Source organism: Lonchura striata, chromosome 8 (assembly GCF_050655825.1).
Source record: "Lonchura striata isolate lonStrDom1 chromosome 8, ASM5065582v1, whole genome shotgun sequence".
Lineage (NCBI taxonomy): Eukaryota > Metazoa > Chordata > Aves > Passeriformes > Estrildidae > Lonchura > Lonchura striata.
The window spans coordinates 23,685,394-23,702,516 of NC_140710.1; the positions used below are offsets into that span (position 1 = coordinate 23,685,394).

The following is a 17,123-nucleotide window of genomic DNA, read 5'->3' on the forward strand; positions in this document are numbered from 1 at the left end:
TTGTTTTGAGGGAAAAACTATGAACTGCTTGAGGAATTTTATGTTTTTGTACTAAGGGGGTGGCCTTTGCTAAAGTCTGAATTTTAGGAAGCTGATCAAAAACTGGAAGGTAATTTAGTTACTGGTCAACTCTGCAGTTGTAATGATGTTAATATGTAAAAGTAGGCTGCTTTAATGCTCAAAATGGAAAAGCATTGTAATTCACTTCGGAAATCTCCTAAGTCTCTGACTTCTCCAGCAAAGATTAGGCTGAAGAGAGCTACTCAAGTGCAGAGTAAATACAGTGTGTGGAAATGTCACATGTGCATTCTTGTCCTGCCCATCTGTGACTGACCAACTCTGTACCTCAATAATAAACATTAAACAAACCTGCCTTGATAAGAGAATTAAAAATTCTGCTCTCCTGAATTTTTTCTAGTTAGATAGTTAACTGCGGGGTCTTCCTGTTGTAAGTTTACAAATTTGTTTTGATAACTCAGCAGCTGGAGTTGAGTTCTGTAGAATAGTTGGACTTAGATCATTCAGATTTAAAGGCCCTGAATCCTATTGCTGAGTACAGGAAGTGTTTTTAACACAACTTACAGATTTATCACTTTGAGTGTGCTGTGTTTAATTCCATTGCAAAGTGGAATAATATAATAATAATAATAAATGTGTCTAGTGACCTGTAGAGTTCTATCAATTTACCCTACATGACTGTAATGGGAACTTGCCATGCTGAACATGTGCCAGCGGGAACTTTGCCAAGTTGTAAGACACTGCCTGTTTGTGGGGTGTCTTGACCTAACACTGGCCAGTGTAGGAACATGTATGTCATATATGAAAGTTAACAGATAGACTTTAGCAAATTGATCATTATTTCTTACTTCAGTGAGTCTGTGTATCCTCTGTATTTCCTTCTCCTTGCAGTATATAGCTACCTTATTCTGTTCAGGTAAATAACACTTAGAAAATTATTCATTTTGTACTTTAATGCTTCGGGAGCTCTGAAACATTTTCCTGTCTTCATTTCAGCCTCATCCCAGCCTGGATGAACTTCACCGACGAAGGAAAGAGATCATGGCTCAGCTGGAAGAGAGGAAGGTGATTTCTCCACCTCCTTTTGCGCCATCACCAACTTTGCCTCATCCTTTTCACTCAGAGGAGGTAAGCATATTTTGATGAAATGTGAGATACTGGCATGTTTAGAAAATACTTGGGCCTTTATGTGCTGATAGAGGTAGACAACAAGAAAATCAGAACAATACAGCACTGGCAGGTGTTGGGGAACATAGATTTCGTGCCTAGCTGGAAAGCCCTTGTAGTACAGTCTCCAGTATTTCAGCTGGCTGTTGATCTACCACTGGTCCTAAGCTCTCTGCTTCAAGAAAATTACTTTAGAGCCTTTACTAATTGAAGTAATCGCTCTTCACAGTTAGTAGACTTTACTCCTGACATATGTAGAATGAAGTAGCAACTTGATAGAGATTTATTTTTTTAACCAGTGTCAAAATATCACCTTGAAACTGGCCAAGTGAACAGTCAGCACTGGGAGCATAGCCAGGCGCTCAGAATTTCACTCACCTCATGCGTTTTCTGGCCCAATTCCAGAGGGTGATGTATCTGATAAAAAATAATCCTGTGATGTTTCTCAAATTCACTACTGTTGAAGTGAACAGGGATGGCTGTGAAACTGCTTCTTCCCTTCACTTACAGAACCAGATTTTTGTTTTTGTACAGTACTTGGATGAAGACCTGAAAGTAGCTGGGAAATACAAAGGAAATGACTACAGCCAGTACTCTCCCTGGTCCTGTGACACCATCGGCTCCTACATTGGAACCAAAGATGCAAAACCCAAAGATGTTGTGGCAGCAAGGAGTGTGGAGATGGCGGTATGCAGGGATAAGGGGAAAACAGAAGAAGAGCGGATATTTCTGTGGGGTGGGAAGGACTTTCATTTGCTTTCCACGATGATCACAGTGTTTTTATTTAAGCTCAGAAGTGCACTGCAGTCACAGAAAGCACTTGCAGGTGTATGAAGCACTTCAGTTTCAAAGTTATGAACAGTCCTATCCTTGTGTAGCTGGTACAAAATTCATATAGTTGCAGGATAACCACTCTACTCTGAAACCATAGATAGCAAGAATATTGTGCAAAGATTATTCTTTGCACTTACTTGAAATGCAAAAATTATTCTGTCCTGGCAGCTTGCTAATTAAACATGTCCATCTGTTGCTGCCTGTACTTCTTTCTGCCAGAGAAAGATGCTGTAACATAACTTTAGACAATTAATTCCTTTTAAGATGGCTGTTATTGCTGTTAAGGGTGTTACCAGTTTCTACTTGAAGGACTGTGATTTTTGGCCACAAAAGTACCCAAAATTTGCATGGAGTTTTTGAGAAAAGCACAATCAGAACTTTGCACTATGCTGTTTCTTCTTGAAGGCAATTTCTAGCTCTATGCTGCACTTATGCAGCCCTTCACTGAACTTTGGGAGGTGGGCTGTGATCTTGTTTTGTGCTTCTCCATTTTTGCAAGTTCAGTGTTGCAAAATGAAGGGACTTCTTGGGTTTTACTATTGGGAGTCATGAATGGAGAAGGAAAAGGAGTCCTACATACCACCACTATTCAGTTTCTTCCTAACACTCGCGCATCACTCAACATGAGTAGGCTGGTAGCCCATGCACATAGCAAGTCATTCAAGCTTGCCTGAGGAACTATTTTACAGAGATCCATCTATTCTCTTTCACCCCCATCTGCAAAAGGATCCATTGACTTATTTTCATATTGTTGGAGTCATGCTGATTTTTCTTTGGCCAATAAGAGGCAGAGGGGAACATTCACTATTCAGAATTCATTCTTCTGTGGTCAGGTGCTCAGCTGTTGCAACCACTTAATTAAATCAAGATTTAACTTCTCCTCAAGAAGGCTTCCTTTTCCCCCTCTGCCCCACTGGAATTAAATTGGTCTTTTTTCTGTCTGCTGAATTGCTTTCCTCTTAAAACCTTGAAGCCAGTGTTGGAAATGAACCCAAAAAGGAGACTTTCTCCTGAAAAAATCAGAGCAAAAATTGCATCTCATCTGCAGCTTTGGCCTTTTTACCTGTCCTCTTGCTCTCAGTCCTGCACAGTGTGGTTGCCTGGAGTTATCACACTGCCACGTTTGACCTGGGGAAGTACTGAGATTATTTGTAATCAGCTTATGCTGTCTAAGTGGCAGCATCTAGGAGTGATAAACAGCTCTTGGCTTTCATCCCTGCTGCTAGAAAACTGTAAAAAATCTGCAGTTCAATTGTAAGAAGTAATAAGGTTCTGGAGAAGTAACCTCCTTTTTCAAGGCTGTTAGGTTATACAATTCTTAGCACTGGGCTTCAGAGAAATTTCTTTTTGATTCTAGAAGGAATGTGGGCATCCTTAGAGATGCGCACTGATCTCTTTGAGTTTATATGAGGGAGAGGTTTTTCCCACCTTCTCTTCCCATTAGACTTGCTCTGTCATAGTTTTCATTTGCTGCTGCCCTCTTCTTCTGGATTTAGTCACAATTAATTGTGCAAGTTTTTCACTGTGGTGTAGTAATGGTCATCTTAAGGTAGACCATTAAGGTGACATCCCCTCTGACAATGGAGTTAGAAACTGAAGAATAGGAAAACTAGTTGAAAAGTTAAGGGCATAGAGAATGCAAGAGAAACTAACTGCACTTACCAAATTGTTGTGAAAGGGATGTGATCCTGTTACTTTTGGAATGAGTTTTGGAGTGCCTTTTCCATGTCTTGTCCAGAATGTGGATAGCAAAACCATGCGTGAGCAGCGACTGGACATGCAGCGCCGAGCGGCCGAGACGGGGGACGATGACCTCATTCCATTTGGAGACCGACCAACTGTGTCGAGATTTGGGGCCATCTCTCGTACTTCCAAAGCCATGTACCAGAACTCTGGGCCCATGCAGGCCATGGCAGTTCAGGGAGCTGCCACCAAATCCATCATTTCAGGTATGATCTGTGCTCTTGGATTTTGCTGGCTGTTGCTGTTTTCTTTACTGCTATAGTGTTGTACAGGTTGAAGACAAGCCCTGTAAACAACTTCAGGTAGGGTTATACTGAGAAGACTGAATGCAGAGCAAGTTTGCCACAGCTTTCTGAGATCACTTGGTCTAGACAAGAGGGGACTGAGGGCAGACCCCATAGCAGTCTACAGCTTCTTCCTGAGGGGATGCAGAAGGGCAGGCCCTGATTTCTCTAGTAACCAGTGATAGGACTGGAGCTGTGTCAGGGGAGGGTTAGGTTGGATATCAGGAAAAGAGTCTTCCCTCAGAGGGTGGTGGGGCACTGAACATGGAATAGTCACAGCCCCAGGACTGCCAGAGATCCAGAAGTGTTTGGTCAGTACTCTAGGGTATAGGGTGGGATTGTTGGGGTGTTTGTGGAGGGCCAGGAGTTGTCCCTTCCAACTTGGGATGTTCAATGATTCCATTACATGTTTCTGCGTACATAGTGTATTTGTTAGTGATATGTTGTTGCTGTTTGGAAGAAGTTACTTTGTTCTTCCAGTCCCTCTGATATGAAGCTTATTTTAAATCTGTAGCAGTAGAATCCAGAAGCTTAGCACTTTCCCAAATACATAATGCAAAACCATCTTGATGAAGTATTGTACTGCTGCTCTCCTGCTTTATGGGTAGATGCTGCTGCAAGCAGCCATTGTCTCATGTACTGTTAGGCAAAATAAAAAAGTAGGAGTAGTTCATTTCCAACACAGCTATTTTCTAATCACATGTATAATATGGCCTTCTGTCATACTCCAAAAGATTGTCTCTTTCTTGAGGTGCACTGAATAACCTTAAGAAAATATTTAATTATTATATTCCCCCAGATTTGCTTCTAGTTTTTTCAGGCAGTAATTTTTTAGACTTTATTACAAGTATAACTCTGACTTCCCTGAAAACTTAATCTTTAAACTGTAGTTACCAAGGTATAACAGAATTATCAATGAACTACTGAGTCTTTTAGGAACTTCAGTAGTAAAAATAACTGTAATCATCATGTTCTGTGTTTGCTCATCTACCTGAGTATTTGAAGTCCTTCATAATCTCAGACTCTGGAAGGCTGTTGGACTGTTAGACATACAGGAAGAGTCATGTATTAGGTCACAGAGTATTTCTGTGCTCATTTAATCAGAAGAATGTTCAACTTCTCGTCGTTAGAGGGCTGGCCTTTCTTCTTCTTTGTCTAGTTCTGTGCTGGTTGAACGACTGAAAGGGTGATTTTGTAGCAATGCAATGTGGTTTTCTTCTGTTCCCTGGTAGACTACAGTCCTTATGAAACCCACGGTGGCTGGGGAGGCTCTCCATATTCTCCTCATCAAAATATACCTTCTCAGGGACGTTTCAATGACAGGTAGGATTTCTTTATTTTTTCTTTGCCTTTTTCTAAATTTTCTTTTATCTATTTTTTTCTGTGCCAGTTGAATAAAGATTTTTTTTTTTTTGAAATCTCATTTTCAAACCCCAAAGGGAGAGGCTGTCCATGTCAGATGTAGCTGGTCATGGGAAGCAGTTGCCCTCAGCTGAACGAGAGCAGCAGCTGCGCATGGAACTGCAGCAAGTTGACCATCAGATCAGCCAGCAGACCCAAATGCGGGGACTGGAGGTTGGTACCAGCATTTGGAGCAGCTGGGGGGTGGTATGGAGAGAGATGACTCTGGTAAAGCTTTTCAAGGGCTGCCTTTGTAGTGTATATCAGTAATAATACTTAATCCTGTGATGCCAGGCACTAGAGCTGTGGTGCAAGTCCCAGCCTTTCTGCCTAGCAGCAGAAACTTCCCTGCACTCCACATGCACATCAACACTATATTTGAATCTGCATTCTGTACTCGGAGTTGTTTGCTGTCATTCTCTTTCTCACTCCCCCTCTGTTCAGCTCTACTCAGAGGCAAACTTGGGGTGTAGGTGCCTGTTCTTCTTCACTTTAATGCTGTTAGAAATGTCTGATTTTATGTACAGAAAGCTTTTAGCTTTATGTTTGTACCTGTTTCTTCCTAAATAGCACAAACCACGAGAGTCAAGAAAGTAAACATGTAATATATGTAGTTTGAAAAATTAAGGCTTAATATTTTATGGCTCTTCACTTAGAAGAAATGTAGTTGTAGCATAAGGAAAGATGAGTGTGTATTTGTAAAAGAGTTAATGAGCTGAAATATTTTGATTTTGTGAGACAGGAGTAATGTCAAGTCATAATGAATGAATAGTTTTAGAAAACCTTAGTTACTTTTTTCCTCTTGGGAAAAAAACAGTAAATATCTATCATAAAACTGTTCTGGGAACCTCAGCAACTATTTGTGCTAACATTTTCCCAAAAAAAATTGCTCTAAGTAGTGGATAGCAGCTTCTGCTGAACCTATGGTTAGTTAAGAACACATGTAACAGAGGAGGGTTATTGCAGATTAGTTTAAGAGCTCACAATTAAGTCACAGCAGTAGGTGCAGTAATATGCATTTGTTAGTTACTTGAAACATAGCTTATGTTCTTGTGCTCTTGTTTGGGAATGAGAGGAGAAAATGTTTTCAATCTTGCATGTCTGCATTTGCCATAATACAAGAGTACTGGAAAGTTGCAAAACCTGTAAGTGGCCTTCTCCTGTGATTGTGTCAGTGTTAAATCCTACAGAGTTGAATGTTGAGCCTTGACTTTGCCATAATATAAATTTTGCAGAATTAGTTATTTTGATTAAGAACAGCTTGCAGCTCATCTCTTGTGTTTAAAGCTGCATGTAGATACTGGAAATCAAGGAGTCTTCATTGGTTTACCTATTACAAGGTTGCAGCAATCAATTCAGCCAGAGCATAAAGAACTAGATAATTTTGCTTTTGCATTGTGTGAGCATTTCTACTTAAAGCCCAGCCAAATGCTGGGTTGTGTGGAGTACAAGATGATGTGTTTAAATGCAGAGCACACACTTGCAGAATTGATTCACAAGTGTTAGCAGATTTTTAGAATGGCTGACATGCATTTAGTAACTTGCAGCTTGTGAATGACCATAGTCACTTGCCCCTCTCTGTTCCTCTGTTTCCTAATGTGGGTCAGTAGAGGCCTACATATTGACAACTACATCTCTCAAAATTATGTAATAATATTTCTGGCTCTGCTGTAGAAGTAGATAAATTCTACTGCTGTAAATAAAGCAGCAGACTTGCTTATCTGCAGTTCTCTTTTGTTGAACATGGAGCTCAGAAGAGTAGTTTTTGTTCATGGGCTTAGTCTTAGTTTTGAGAAGAGAGTGACACATGAAGAAAGCGCATGCAAATTTATGACAAGAGGTGTTTAACACTGCTTGTTTAAAAATTGAAATACTTGTCCATGCCTACAGAAACATGTTGAAACTTGCATTGGAAGTGATTTTGATTGGGACATTGTGAAATGTGCCCTTGGTTTTGTAAATGAGCAATACTCTGGAATTATGGCATTAGAGCTTTCTGTGCTTGGTGTGTTGTGTGCTCAGTTGTGTATGTGCTTGGCTTTATGCATTTAGGCTGTTAGTAACAGGCTGCTGTTGCAGAGAGAGGCGACTACCCTGGCAGGCCAACCACAGCCCCCACCCCCACCTCCCAAGTGGCCTGGGATGATCTCAAGTGAACAGCTGAGCTTGGAGCTACACCAGGTGGAAAGGGAAATTGGGAAGAGAACCCGTGAGCTGAGCATGGTGAGTGCTGGGGGGATGGGAGGCAGAGAGAAGCAGTGGAGAGCCATGTACCTGGCTGCAGCTCTTTCACCCTGGCAGAAAGGCTCCCTATTGGATGCTCACAGTTGGAGTCATCCATCTTCCTCTTTATCTCTATTCTTCAAAACCTCTTGAGGAGTTTCTCCAGTCTTCTTCATGAAGAAGTTTAATGTAGCCTCTTCAAATGTTGTTAATTTGTCACCATTTGAAGTAAGCGTGGTGTTGACTTTGATGGAAACCAAATTGTCTCCAAGGTCACTGTGCCATGAGCTCTATAAAGTGCTTTAACACAGGAAACATTGTCTGCAGGTACAGGCTAGTGTTAGAAGTCTATGTGCTGTTACAGTCTGTGGCCTTTGCTTGTTGCTACAAGGATCATCCCTTTCTTTTGGGAAATACCGTGTCCTGAGAGGATGAGCGTATCTAAAAGTCTGATTTTGTCTCATGGCTTTTGCGGGTTAAACTGTGTGACTGCAATTTACAGGCCTTCTTCATCGTCCCTAAAGAATGAAATCTCCAATTCTTTCAACGCACTCTTAAAGAATTTTTCATCTGTCCTTTCTTTAAAGGAGAGCCAGTCTTCACTGGATATGAAAACCAAGCTGGGCACCACTAAACAGACAGAAAATGGACAATTAGAACCACAAAACAAGGTTCCAGCTGAGGACCTTACACTGACATTCAGGTAACACAGGTGTTCAACCTGTCTTTGTGTAACAGGAGACTGACTTCTTCAGGGCCACTCTCCTGTTAAATAAATACCCTTGCCTCACATCAGCTATGACAAGGAAGCACCTACTAGGCAAAGAGAATACAAATCAAGTTTTTATAGTGCGGGTATGAATTAAGGACCTCTCTAACTGTGGAGTAGGTGAGTGGAATAAGACTATATAAATTAATGCAGCAGAAGATTTGCAGAGAGGAATCCATCTGGTCAGTGTTGGATGATTAGCAGGGAGAAACAGGAGTTACGCAGCCACCACAAAAGAAATCCTCATCCTCTGTTTTGGTTTCAAATAAAAGAAATCTCCCAAATGTGAAAGGTATTCCATCCTGCTAAGGTTTGTGATGTGGATGTTGTCTAGGAAGGCGCACACTTTGAAACTTAAGTTCACTTTCAGTTGTCAGTAGTGGGCTTTTATCTGCGTAAATGCTGGGATTGGTTTCAGTTCACATTTAATAGACAGTTGGAATAAATGTTGGCTGGGAATGCTGGAAGTCTCTACAGCAAGTATTTTCAAATGACCACAAGCACCTATGTGTATTCAGGCCATCACTGAACAGAGAAGCTTGGATGCTTACATAACTTCATGTGAGCAGTTTGGAATATTAATATTTATTCAGAATGTGCATTTTCTGAATAAATACACTCTTGCTGATTAAGTCTGTGCCTTCTTTTTATAACCAGTTTTGTGGTTTTGAGCTGCACCATCAGATTGACACCTACAGAGTAAGAACTAATTTTTCCATATGGTGCTGTGAGTGTAATGAAATAAAACAACTGCTTATATTTTAAAATTAGGGGGAGAAAAAGACATTATTTTAGGTAAGTTCAATATTCTAGAATGGGTATACTGAAGTCCCCTTACTTAAAAATAAAAGAAAAATCTTCTTTTCACCCACTTACCTTTTCTCCTCCACTTCCCTTCAGCAGTGATGTTCCGAATGGATCAGCTTTGACCCAAGAGAACATTGGCCTCCTGTCAAACAATATGGCATCTCTCACCCTGTCAGAGGACCCCGAGGGAGGAGGAGATGGCCATGACTCCCAGCGAGCGGGAGTGACACCCACATCTGCTCCATGAACGGGGCCAGCACACCCTGGAGTTCCTTCTGCTGGGGTGTCGGCAGCTTCCATCGTGTGTTTTTTTCCAGGGATGATTGGATAAACCCAGGAGCAGCAGTAGTAGCAGAGCAGCAGGTCCAGAGGCAATGTGCACAAACACAACTACTAGAAACAAATCCTGCACATAGTTCACATTAACGCATTTTTTAATTAAAAAAATGAAAATTAGCAGTATCTGCAAGCAATTCAAATTAAATTTGTTTTTGTTCTGTGAATGAACTTTATTTTAATAACTTTGGACGCCTTGAATCCCAGGGCTTAAAAAAAAAAAAGATATTATATATATATACTCTGTTTGATTAATTGTATGATCTTAATTAAGTAGGTTTTCTTTTATTTTGGTATTATTACATACCCAGTGCATAATTCCTGATTACCTTACTAGAACAATTTGGCCACTTCCTTGTATGGTTTAAAGGCAAACAAGGAATGAGGGTTGGAGAGTAGCTGTGAATTGCAGTGTCAGAAGATGTGCAGCAAACTTCATGCTTAACGCACTTCCTCCCATTGTGGCCAGGAACTTAGCCTGAGCTTCTTGCTTAAATTGCTGAATTTAAACTACAAATGGCAGAGTCATTGCAAAGGTGTGATCCTTTTTAAAGGCTGGCATTATTTAAGGTCTGTGTATGTTAGAATCTGACACCTGAGTGTCAGCCTGCAGTTTGTCAGGGCTGCAGTGAATCCACCCTGGGATCCTGTTTCATGGGGGAAAAATTGCACCAAAATAACCACTGAAGGTGCCACACAGATCTTGCCAGAAGTATTGAGAAGCAAATTTTGCCTGATAGATCTAATTTTTCTCCAAATAGATGCTTTGTGGGCATAAGCCAGAGAAGCCATAAGTGTCTTTTGATTTTTTTTTTTTAGATTAAAGATTTTGTTCTTGCTGCACATTTTTTTACTTTTTTGGCATATGCTGAGGTAAGATCCTGGATACGAAGACTTCTTGAGAATGGTTTTTCAAGTGCTGCTCCCTCTCTACCTTCTTGGCCTGTCCTCATTTTTTCTTTCTGGGCTAGACTACTAAGTAGGAAAGCACTGGTTATGTAATAAATTACTGCATTGCTTTGGTTGGGTAAAGCAAGAGTTAATAAATTTTCTTGGGTTTTAGTTTTTTTTCCTTAACCTTAACTCCTGCTGAGGTTATAGCAACCTTGAGCTAAGCTTTGCATTCATCATACTGTTAAATAAAACAAAGGGGGGGTGGGAGGGGATACAGTCTCACTATTGCCTACCAGTAGGAGAGTCCAAACAGAAGACTCTTTTGAGTAGCAATTATTTAATTTGCCCAGTCAAGGCACCGCGTTTATATACTATTTCACATTGAATTTGATTATGCCCTACAGACCTGGCTGGTCAAGGATTTGATACACATATTGGCTTGGGATTCGAGCTTTCTTTTTTATTTAAATAAAAATTTATATATAAATATATATATACATATATACATAGTTATATCTGTATATATATTGGGTATGTTTTAAGAATTTTTTCGCATGAGCGCAGCTGTTGTGATCAAATGTCTGGGAGGTAGAAGCACTGAATGAAAATAAAAGCATTTTTCAGCACACCCCCCCACACTTTCCATATGTCTTAACACAGGTTTATTTCACTCTTAGTTGAACTTTGGCCTCTTAATGGCCTAGAGTAGTTTGAAGCTTGCTTTTTTCTAATGCCTCTTTTAACTTTCGGCAAAGAATTAACTTTGCACTGAAACAGCTTCATCTCCCCTTGCCCCTATCCATCTTTATCTCCTACTTGAAGTCAAGCATTCCAGCCACTCCCCTTGGAGCTGAGCAGAACTGGGGTGATGCAGCTGGGAGCCCATCAGGTCTGTTCCTCCCCTCTCAGCTCTGGGCATGAGGAGAATGAAGATCTTTTCCTGGCTGCCTGCTTCCAAATCACCTGACACAGGCCCTGGGCCCCCTCATCCTTCAGTGCAGAGCACCACCCTCAGGTCAGCCTTCTCCTTAATTTTAGTTAGTTTGCTCCTTCCTGCTTGTCTTTATTAACACAGGGAGCTCATCTTAGTCAAGATAATTAGTTCAATATTCTAACCTAGGAGGACAAGCCCAGAATGTGCCTTTTTTTGACTGTAGTAATTGTGGATGTAAAATTAATTTTCAAAGATGGTTATGTTAGGTTGGACACTACAGATTAATTTGTAATACTAGGAAGAAAATCTAGAGGGGCAAAAACCTTTTTACCTTTTATTTCCTAGTTCCCTTACTAGGTTAGGGATTATTCTTTTCTCCACATTTTCTCCTGGAATTCTTCAGTAAGCACTATTTAGATTGCTGGCCTACATACGATAAATGCTTCCAAAATCTGTGGATTAGAAGGGAGACCTTACTGGGTTTTTTTCTCCTTCATCTAGCTCTCTGTGCTGTACTTTGTGCATAATGTCCTTGTTGTGATCAATGTGTCCAGGTGAATGCCCTGTTTGCCCAAAATTATAGTTTGGCTTGTTAAATAGTTTGTTCAGTATCTACTAACAGTATTGATTTTTGACTTTGTTTCATCCCCTTTTCCTCTTACCCTTTTTCTGCTTTTTTTGCAGAAGTTCAGTTGATTAAACAAATAAAACAGCAAAATGCAGTGCATGCTCTTAAGTTTTTTCTTGAAACTGCACCTAAAATGTTCCAGTTTTGTGGAAAAACTGGGAGACCCTGGGGGACAGATAGCTCTGTATGTAGTGGCAGCATTGATGTTTACAGCTAACAGGCATGAAAATGTCTGGAGTGACTCTGTGTCTTGCTACACTCACTCCTGTAGCCCATCATTGTCTCTGTCATACAGGAATTCTGGCCACCTCAGTGAAACTGGTCTTGGCTACCAAGTGGTTTAGTTCCTTCTGTTGGGCAAGAAGAAGCAGTATTACCATGGTGTCAGGGCACTGCTGCATCCTTTGGTAGGTAGGTTAAATTTTCTGCTGCACCAGACTACTCGTGATATCTGGGTTTCAGCCAGATGGACAGCATGGACAAACCTTCAGAATAGGAAGCTTCAAGTGGTAGGTTAAGCTTCAGTGTGTCAGTGATTCAGTCAGTATATAGATGATGTCTGTTTATCCTGTGGTGTTATTTCCCTCCTTCTGTCATCATCTCATCTGTCTGTCCTGTGACCTAGTTCTTTTTTCTTAATAGGAGAAGTTTAAACTTTTTCTTCTGCCCTTCTTGCATGCTGTCCTATTTCAGAGTAGGACTTTTTTTCTGTAGATGAGAGTACCTTTCAAGCTAGCAGCACTTTTATCCCTGTTCTTCTCAAGTTCTTTGTGTAGTCTTTTCTGAGCTGTCTTTCCCCTTTTTATGTCTTTTTCTCCTGTGGCTTGCCCATCCACCCTCCCTGATTGTGTAACAGTGACAGCTTGCTGCCTCAAAACAGAGCATTCAAATGAATTCGCTTAGCCAATAACTTCTGTGAAGTTGCCTTTTCTAATGGTGTTATTACTCAGTGATGCACAAATGTGATATTGCCCCTACTGGTAGGCAAACAGGGGATCTGTATAAACATGGTAAACTGCTGTTTTTCTTTAAAAGGAGAGCCAAAGACTTGTGCTTTACACATTTTTTCCCCTGGTGTAGCCATTTTGATTGTCAGACATTTGTGTAGGGTATTGTGAGTTGACTGTATTATCCTATTAACAATTTCCAGAAGTTAATGATTGTCAAGCTTTGCCCATGCATTGAATTGTGGAAAATCATTCCATTTAGTTATACAGTTTGCAATGTACTGAGATGTATCTGAGGTGTTGTGATGTGTTTTCAGTCTCTCATGCACTCTCTCAGCTGACTGAATGGCTCATTTAGAGAGGGAGAAGGAAAACAGAAATGTTATAATCCAAGAAGCCTTGTTTTTAAGTGTTTCTAAATTGAATATTGATTGAAATTTTCTTCAGTTACAGTAAAAGATAAATCTGTGTTACAAATGTGACTGACTTTTAAGTCCACTGGGACCGAAAAGATTTGTGAAACACTAGCATTAAATTAGATGTGGAAGAACCAAACTTGTGATGATATTGTCTCTTGACAGCATAAACTGAGTAAGGTGGGGCAAATTTTGTATTAGAAAGGGTCAGGAGTGAGGCTTTTATTGATAATACAAGAAAGCTGCTGGCATTTCCCTTCCTTGAGCTACTCAAGCTCTCACAGACTTGTTACTAAAGTTTTTAGGTTCAAAGAGAAATCTCTTTAAGTCCCACTAGAATAAACCCTCGTTTCCACTGCCATTTATAATTCTGAATTATAACAAAGCAGACTTACAGGATAGTTATCTGAAAGACCCACAGTATAGTTTCTTTCCTGGATTGGCTCTTTAAGACTTGTTTTTATGGTCCAAGAAACGCCATGTCAGTGTTCAGGAGGCCCAACAGCAGGGAGTGCCAGCCACCTTTTCTGCTCAAAAATGGGAGAAAAGACCCAAACGTGCAGTGTGCAAGTTCTTGTGCTAGTCTGAGTGTGTATGGAGAAATTATTTTGGTCCTAGCATAGATAGAAGGAACACAGAGCAATGTTGCTGGGGCATGATTTTACCTTCAAATTTTGTCATCATTCACTTTCCAAAACACAGCCTTCCATTCCTGCCTCCTGATGTTGCTGATTTAAAAACAACCCCAAAAAAAGTCAGTGTGTCAGCAACTTAATTTCTTGTATCCCTATAAATCAATTTCCCTGGAGGGGGAAAAAGAGAGCAAGAGTTTTTGAGTTGCCTACATGGTAATGGAGTTATGAAGTGGAAAAACATCCACCTTGCTTGAGTAAGTGTAAACTGGATTTCTGAGGAAAATTTAGCAGCTCTTCTAAGCCACCTTTTGTGTACAGCTATGGTGCCAAGAGATGGGTGGTTGTTATACAGATTATTATGTAGCACAAATTGATCTCAATTCAAATAGACACTCAAAATGTCAAAAAATTCATTGGGAATTTTCATTTCTATAGTGAACTGCTATCAACTGCATTATTTTCTGTTGGAATGTCAAGGGATGGCAGAGACTAAAGTTAATTCTAGTTATACAACATAAGAAAGAGATTTGGGGAAATGTTATTCTAGCAGTGTCCTTCTACAGTTAACATGTGGCCTTTATTCTTCTCTAGGAAGAAGAATGTAACTGCTTAGTGTTGTCACAGTCTTCAGAGCACTTCTTGTGATGCAGGTAGAGCCTTGGTTAGCAGAGAAAGGAGAACAAATTTAGCATTCATTTTCTTTATAATTTTATTTCCTATTGGCAGGTGTAATAATTGTTCCATGGGAAGTGGCAAGCAAAGAGGCTGCAGCTTTTTCTGATATTTCCCAATATAAAGAGCGCATGGCAATGTGGATTTGTCTGCATTGGGAACATCACAGTCATTTGATGCTTAAAATATGTGGCCATGATAATCAAAATTGGATTCCTGTAGCTTAGTAACATGAGTAATTAACTGATCTTTCCCAGGCAATCTTTGCAATTCCAGAGAGTTTGTGTATGATTTTTAATGCTAATTGCAAGGTGTTCAGCAGCTGGGAGGGTTTAGGTGCCTAACTTCATCCAGCAAGGCAGCTTTCCTTGGATATATGGGTTGGATGTTTTCATATGCCAGAAAACTACTCTTTTGAAGATCTGCAAGTTTTAGGAAAACACAATTGTCCAATTTGAAAAATACAGTATTGGGAGAGACAGAAGCAACAGGAAATAAAAAGCATTAGACATGCTGAAATTACATGTGAAATGTGTGGGGTAAATGTATCTGTAAGAGCAAAAAAAAAAAAATATTGTGGAGTATTTGATGCTCAAGAAATTATTTGCTTCTTCATAATGTTAAAAAGATTTCATTAATAGTTGTGTGGCAGGCAGTACTCACAAGTCTTTGGCATCCAAACCAGATTGTATATCAGATGGATCCCACAACTGGATGTGTACACTGACCTCTTTATTTGTAGCTTTTTAAAAAGAAATTTGGCAGCAGCTTTTAATAAATGCATGAAGCAACCTGAGAGGAAGAAGCAATCCCATTCACATCACAGCTGCTGCACTCAATTGGTACCATTCATCTGCAGCCTCTTATCAGTGAAGCTGATCAACATGGGCAAAACTAATCACTTCTAGAGTTTCCCCTAATTTTAAGGAGTTCCCATTCCCCCTTTAGCCTCTGCTTGCTGTGTAAGCAGCTTTCATGCTAAAAGGATCTTTCCTTGAATTCAGCTTAGCAGCTGTTCTGTAGCTTGGCTATTTTTCCCTGTTTTCTTTAACTGGTAGCATTGTGTTAAGCTCTTCCCCTCCTTGTATTTGTTGCTATGGGGAGGAAGAGGTGAAGCTAGACCTGTGTGTGAAGAAGGAGGAAGAATTGTGGGGTCTATATTACAGCTCCCACTTCTTTGAAATCATTTACTTCCAGTTGTGGGATTTCTCGATATATGATTTTTTTTTGTGGTTTTTGTAAGTCTAATTTTCTTTGATCTTGTTAGTTCCTTACAAGTCTCCCCGAGACATTCTGCAGTCATTATCACCTTTTTGGGTGGAGTTTATTTTATTTTTTGGGTTGTTTGTTTTGTTTTGTTTTTTAAATAACTTTTTAACATCGGTGCATATATGCTTGGGATAGAGCTCATGTAATTATCCAATCGTATTGATTGTATGTGATTGTGCCCTGCAGAGGTATATTTAACAAAAAATAAAATAAAGGATAGTCTAGGTAATAAAGGAGACCATGACATTTGTTGAATCAGGTTATGAACTATTTCTTAAATTTATTTAGGATCCTACATAAGTGAAGTTACATCTGCTGTTCTCATGATTCAGTGCTAAACAAAATATCATTCTTTCTCTCCTTGTGTTTTTCCTTGCTTTTCTTCTGCTGTTTTCTTCCTTTCCTGTTTCTCTTTCCCATAAACAAAAATTCCTTCATGGGAGTGGCTGCCTCTGGGTTGATAATGTGGATATGTATTGTTTGTGACTATCAAAATATTTACAACAGGAGTATACACAAAGTAGAATGTATGATAAAAATTACATAAATTGAATTATTTGCAAGTTCAGAGGAATTATGAAGTTTTGTACATACAGGCTTGATCATGAGGGAGATGTTCAGAGGTACATGGGGAATTGCTCTGTCTTTTCCAGGAAAGGTTAGATGCTTTGCTACCTCTTGGGAAAACTGAGATAACAAAAGAAGTAGAAGAAAGTTCTCTATATCCAACTCTCTGTGTCTTTACTCCTACCATGTACTTTTTAGACTTGTAAGAAAAACCTTCTAGGTACTCTGCTGAAGTGGGAATGCATTGAAGGAGGCAAAAGGCAAGAGGATCCAGAGATTTGAAAAATCAGTATTGGTCTTTATTTAATTCTCAGACCTATAGAGGCTACGGTGTCACTTTTGTGTGAAAGAACAAGGGAGACCTACTGTAAATGCATGGCAGTTACATAGAAAAAAACATATGTTGAAATGCTATTTCTTCTTCCCTCTTTACCTTGCTTTTCTCCCTCTTTCTCCCTGACTCCACCTTGCACTCACAGAATGTCTAAGGGTCCTTTGAGTTGCAGATTTAACAACAAAAAAGTGGAAAAGTGATTCACTATTTGGTTTGTAAATAGATGGAAGTGTCTACAAGGTCTT

General features: G+C 39.9%; 1 protein-coding gene across 14 annotated transcripts in view; it reads left to right on the plus strand.

The window, feature by feature from the left end:
- The window catches only part of RC3H1 (ring finger and CCCH-type domains 1), a 58,256-nt gene extending 42,024 nt beyond the window's left edge, over positions 1–16,232 (plus strand). For 4 of the 14 annotated variants that reach the window (XM_085585973.1, XM_085585977.1, XM_085585974.1 and 1 more), the window contains exons 13-20: positions 1,015–1,146; positions 1,702–1,872; positions 3,758–3,968; positions 5,279–5,369; positions 5,486–5,621; positions 7,500–7,670; positions 8,258–8,373; positions 9,340–16,232. In XM_085585973.1, the coding sequence (XP_085442099.1) occupies positions 1,015–1,146; positions 1,702–1,872; positions 3,758–3,968; positions 5,279–5,369; positions 5,486–5,621; positions 7,500–7,670; positions 8,258–8,373; positions 9,340–9,493 (1,182 nt within the window). In that variant the 3' untranslated portion in view covers positions 9,494–16,232. The remainder of the gene's footprint in view (positions 1–1,014; positions 1,147–1,701; positions 1,873–3,757; positions 3,969–5,278; positions 5,370–5,485; positions 5,622–7,499; positions 7,671–8,257; positions 8,374–9,339) is intronic. The other 10 variants (XM_021525082.3, XM_085585981.1, XM_085585976.1 and 7 more) reach the window with 9 other exon arrangements.
- Positions 16,233–17,123: the final 891 nt, after the last annotated feature.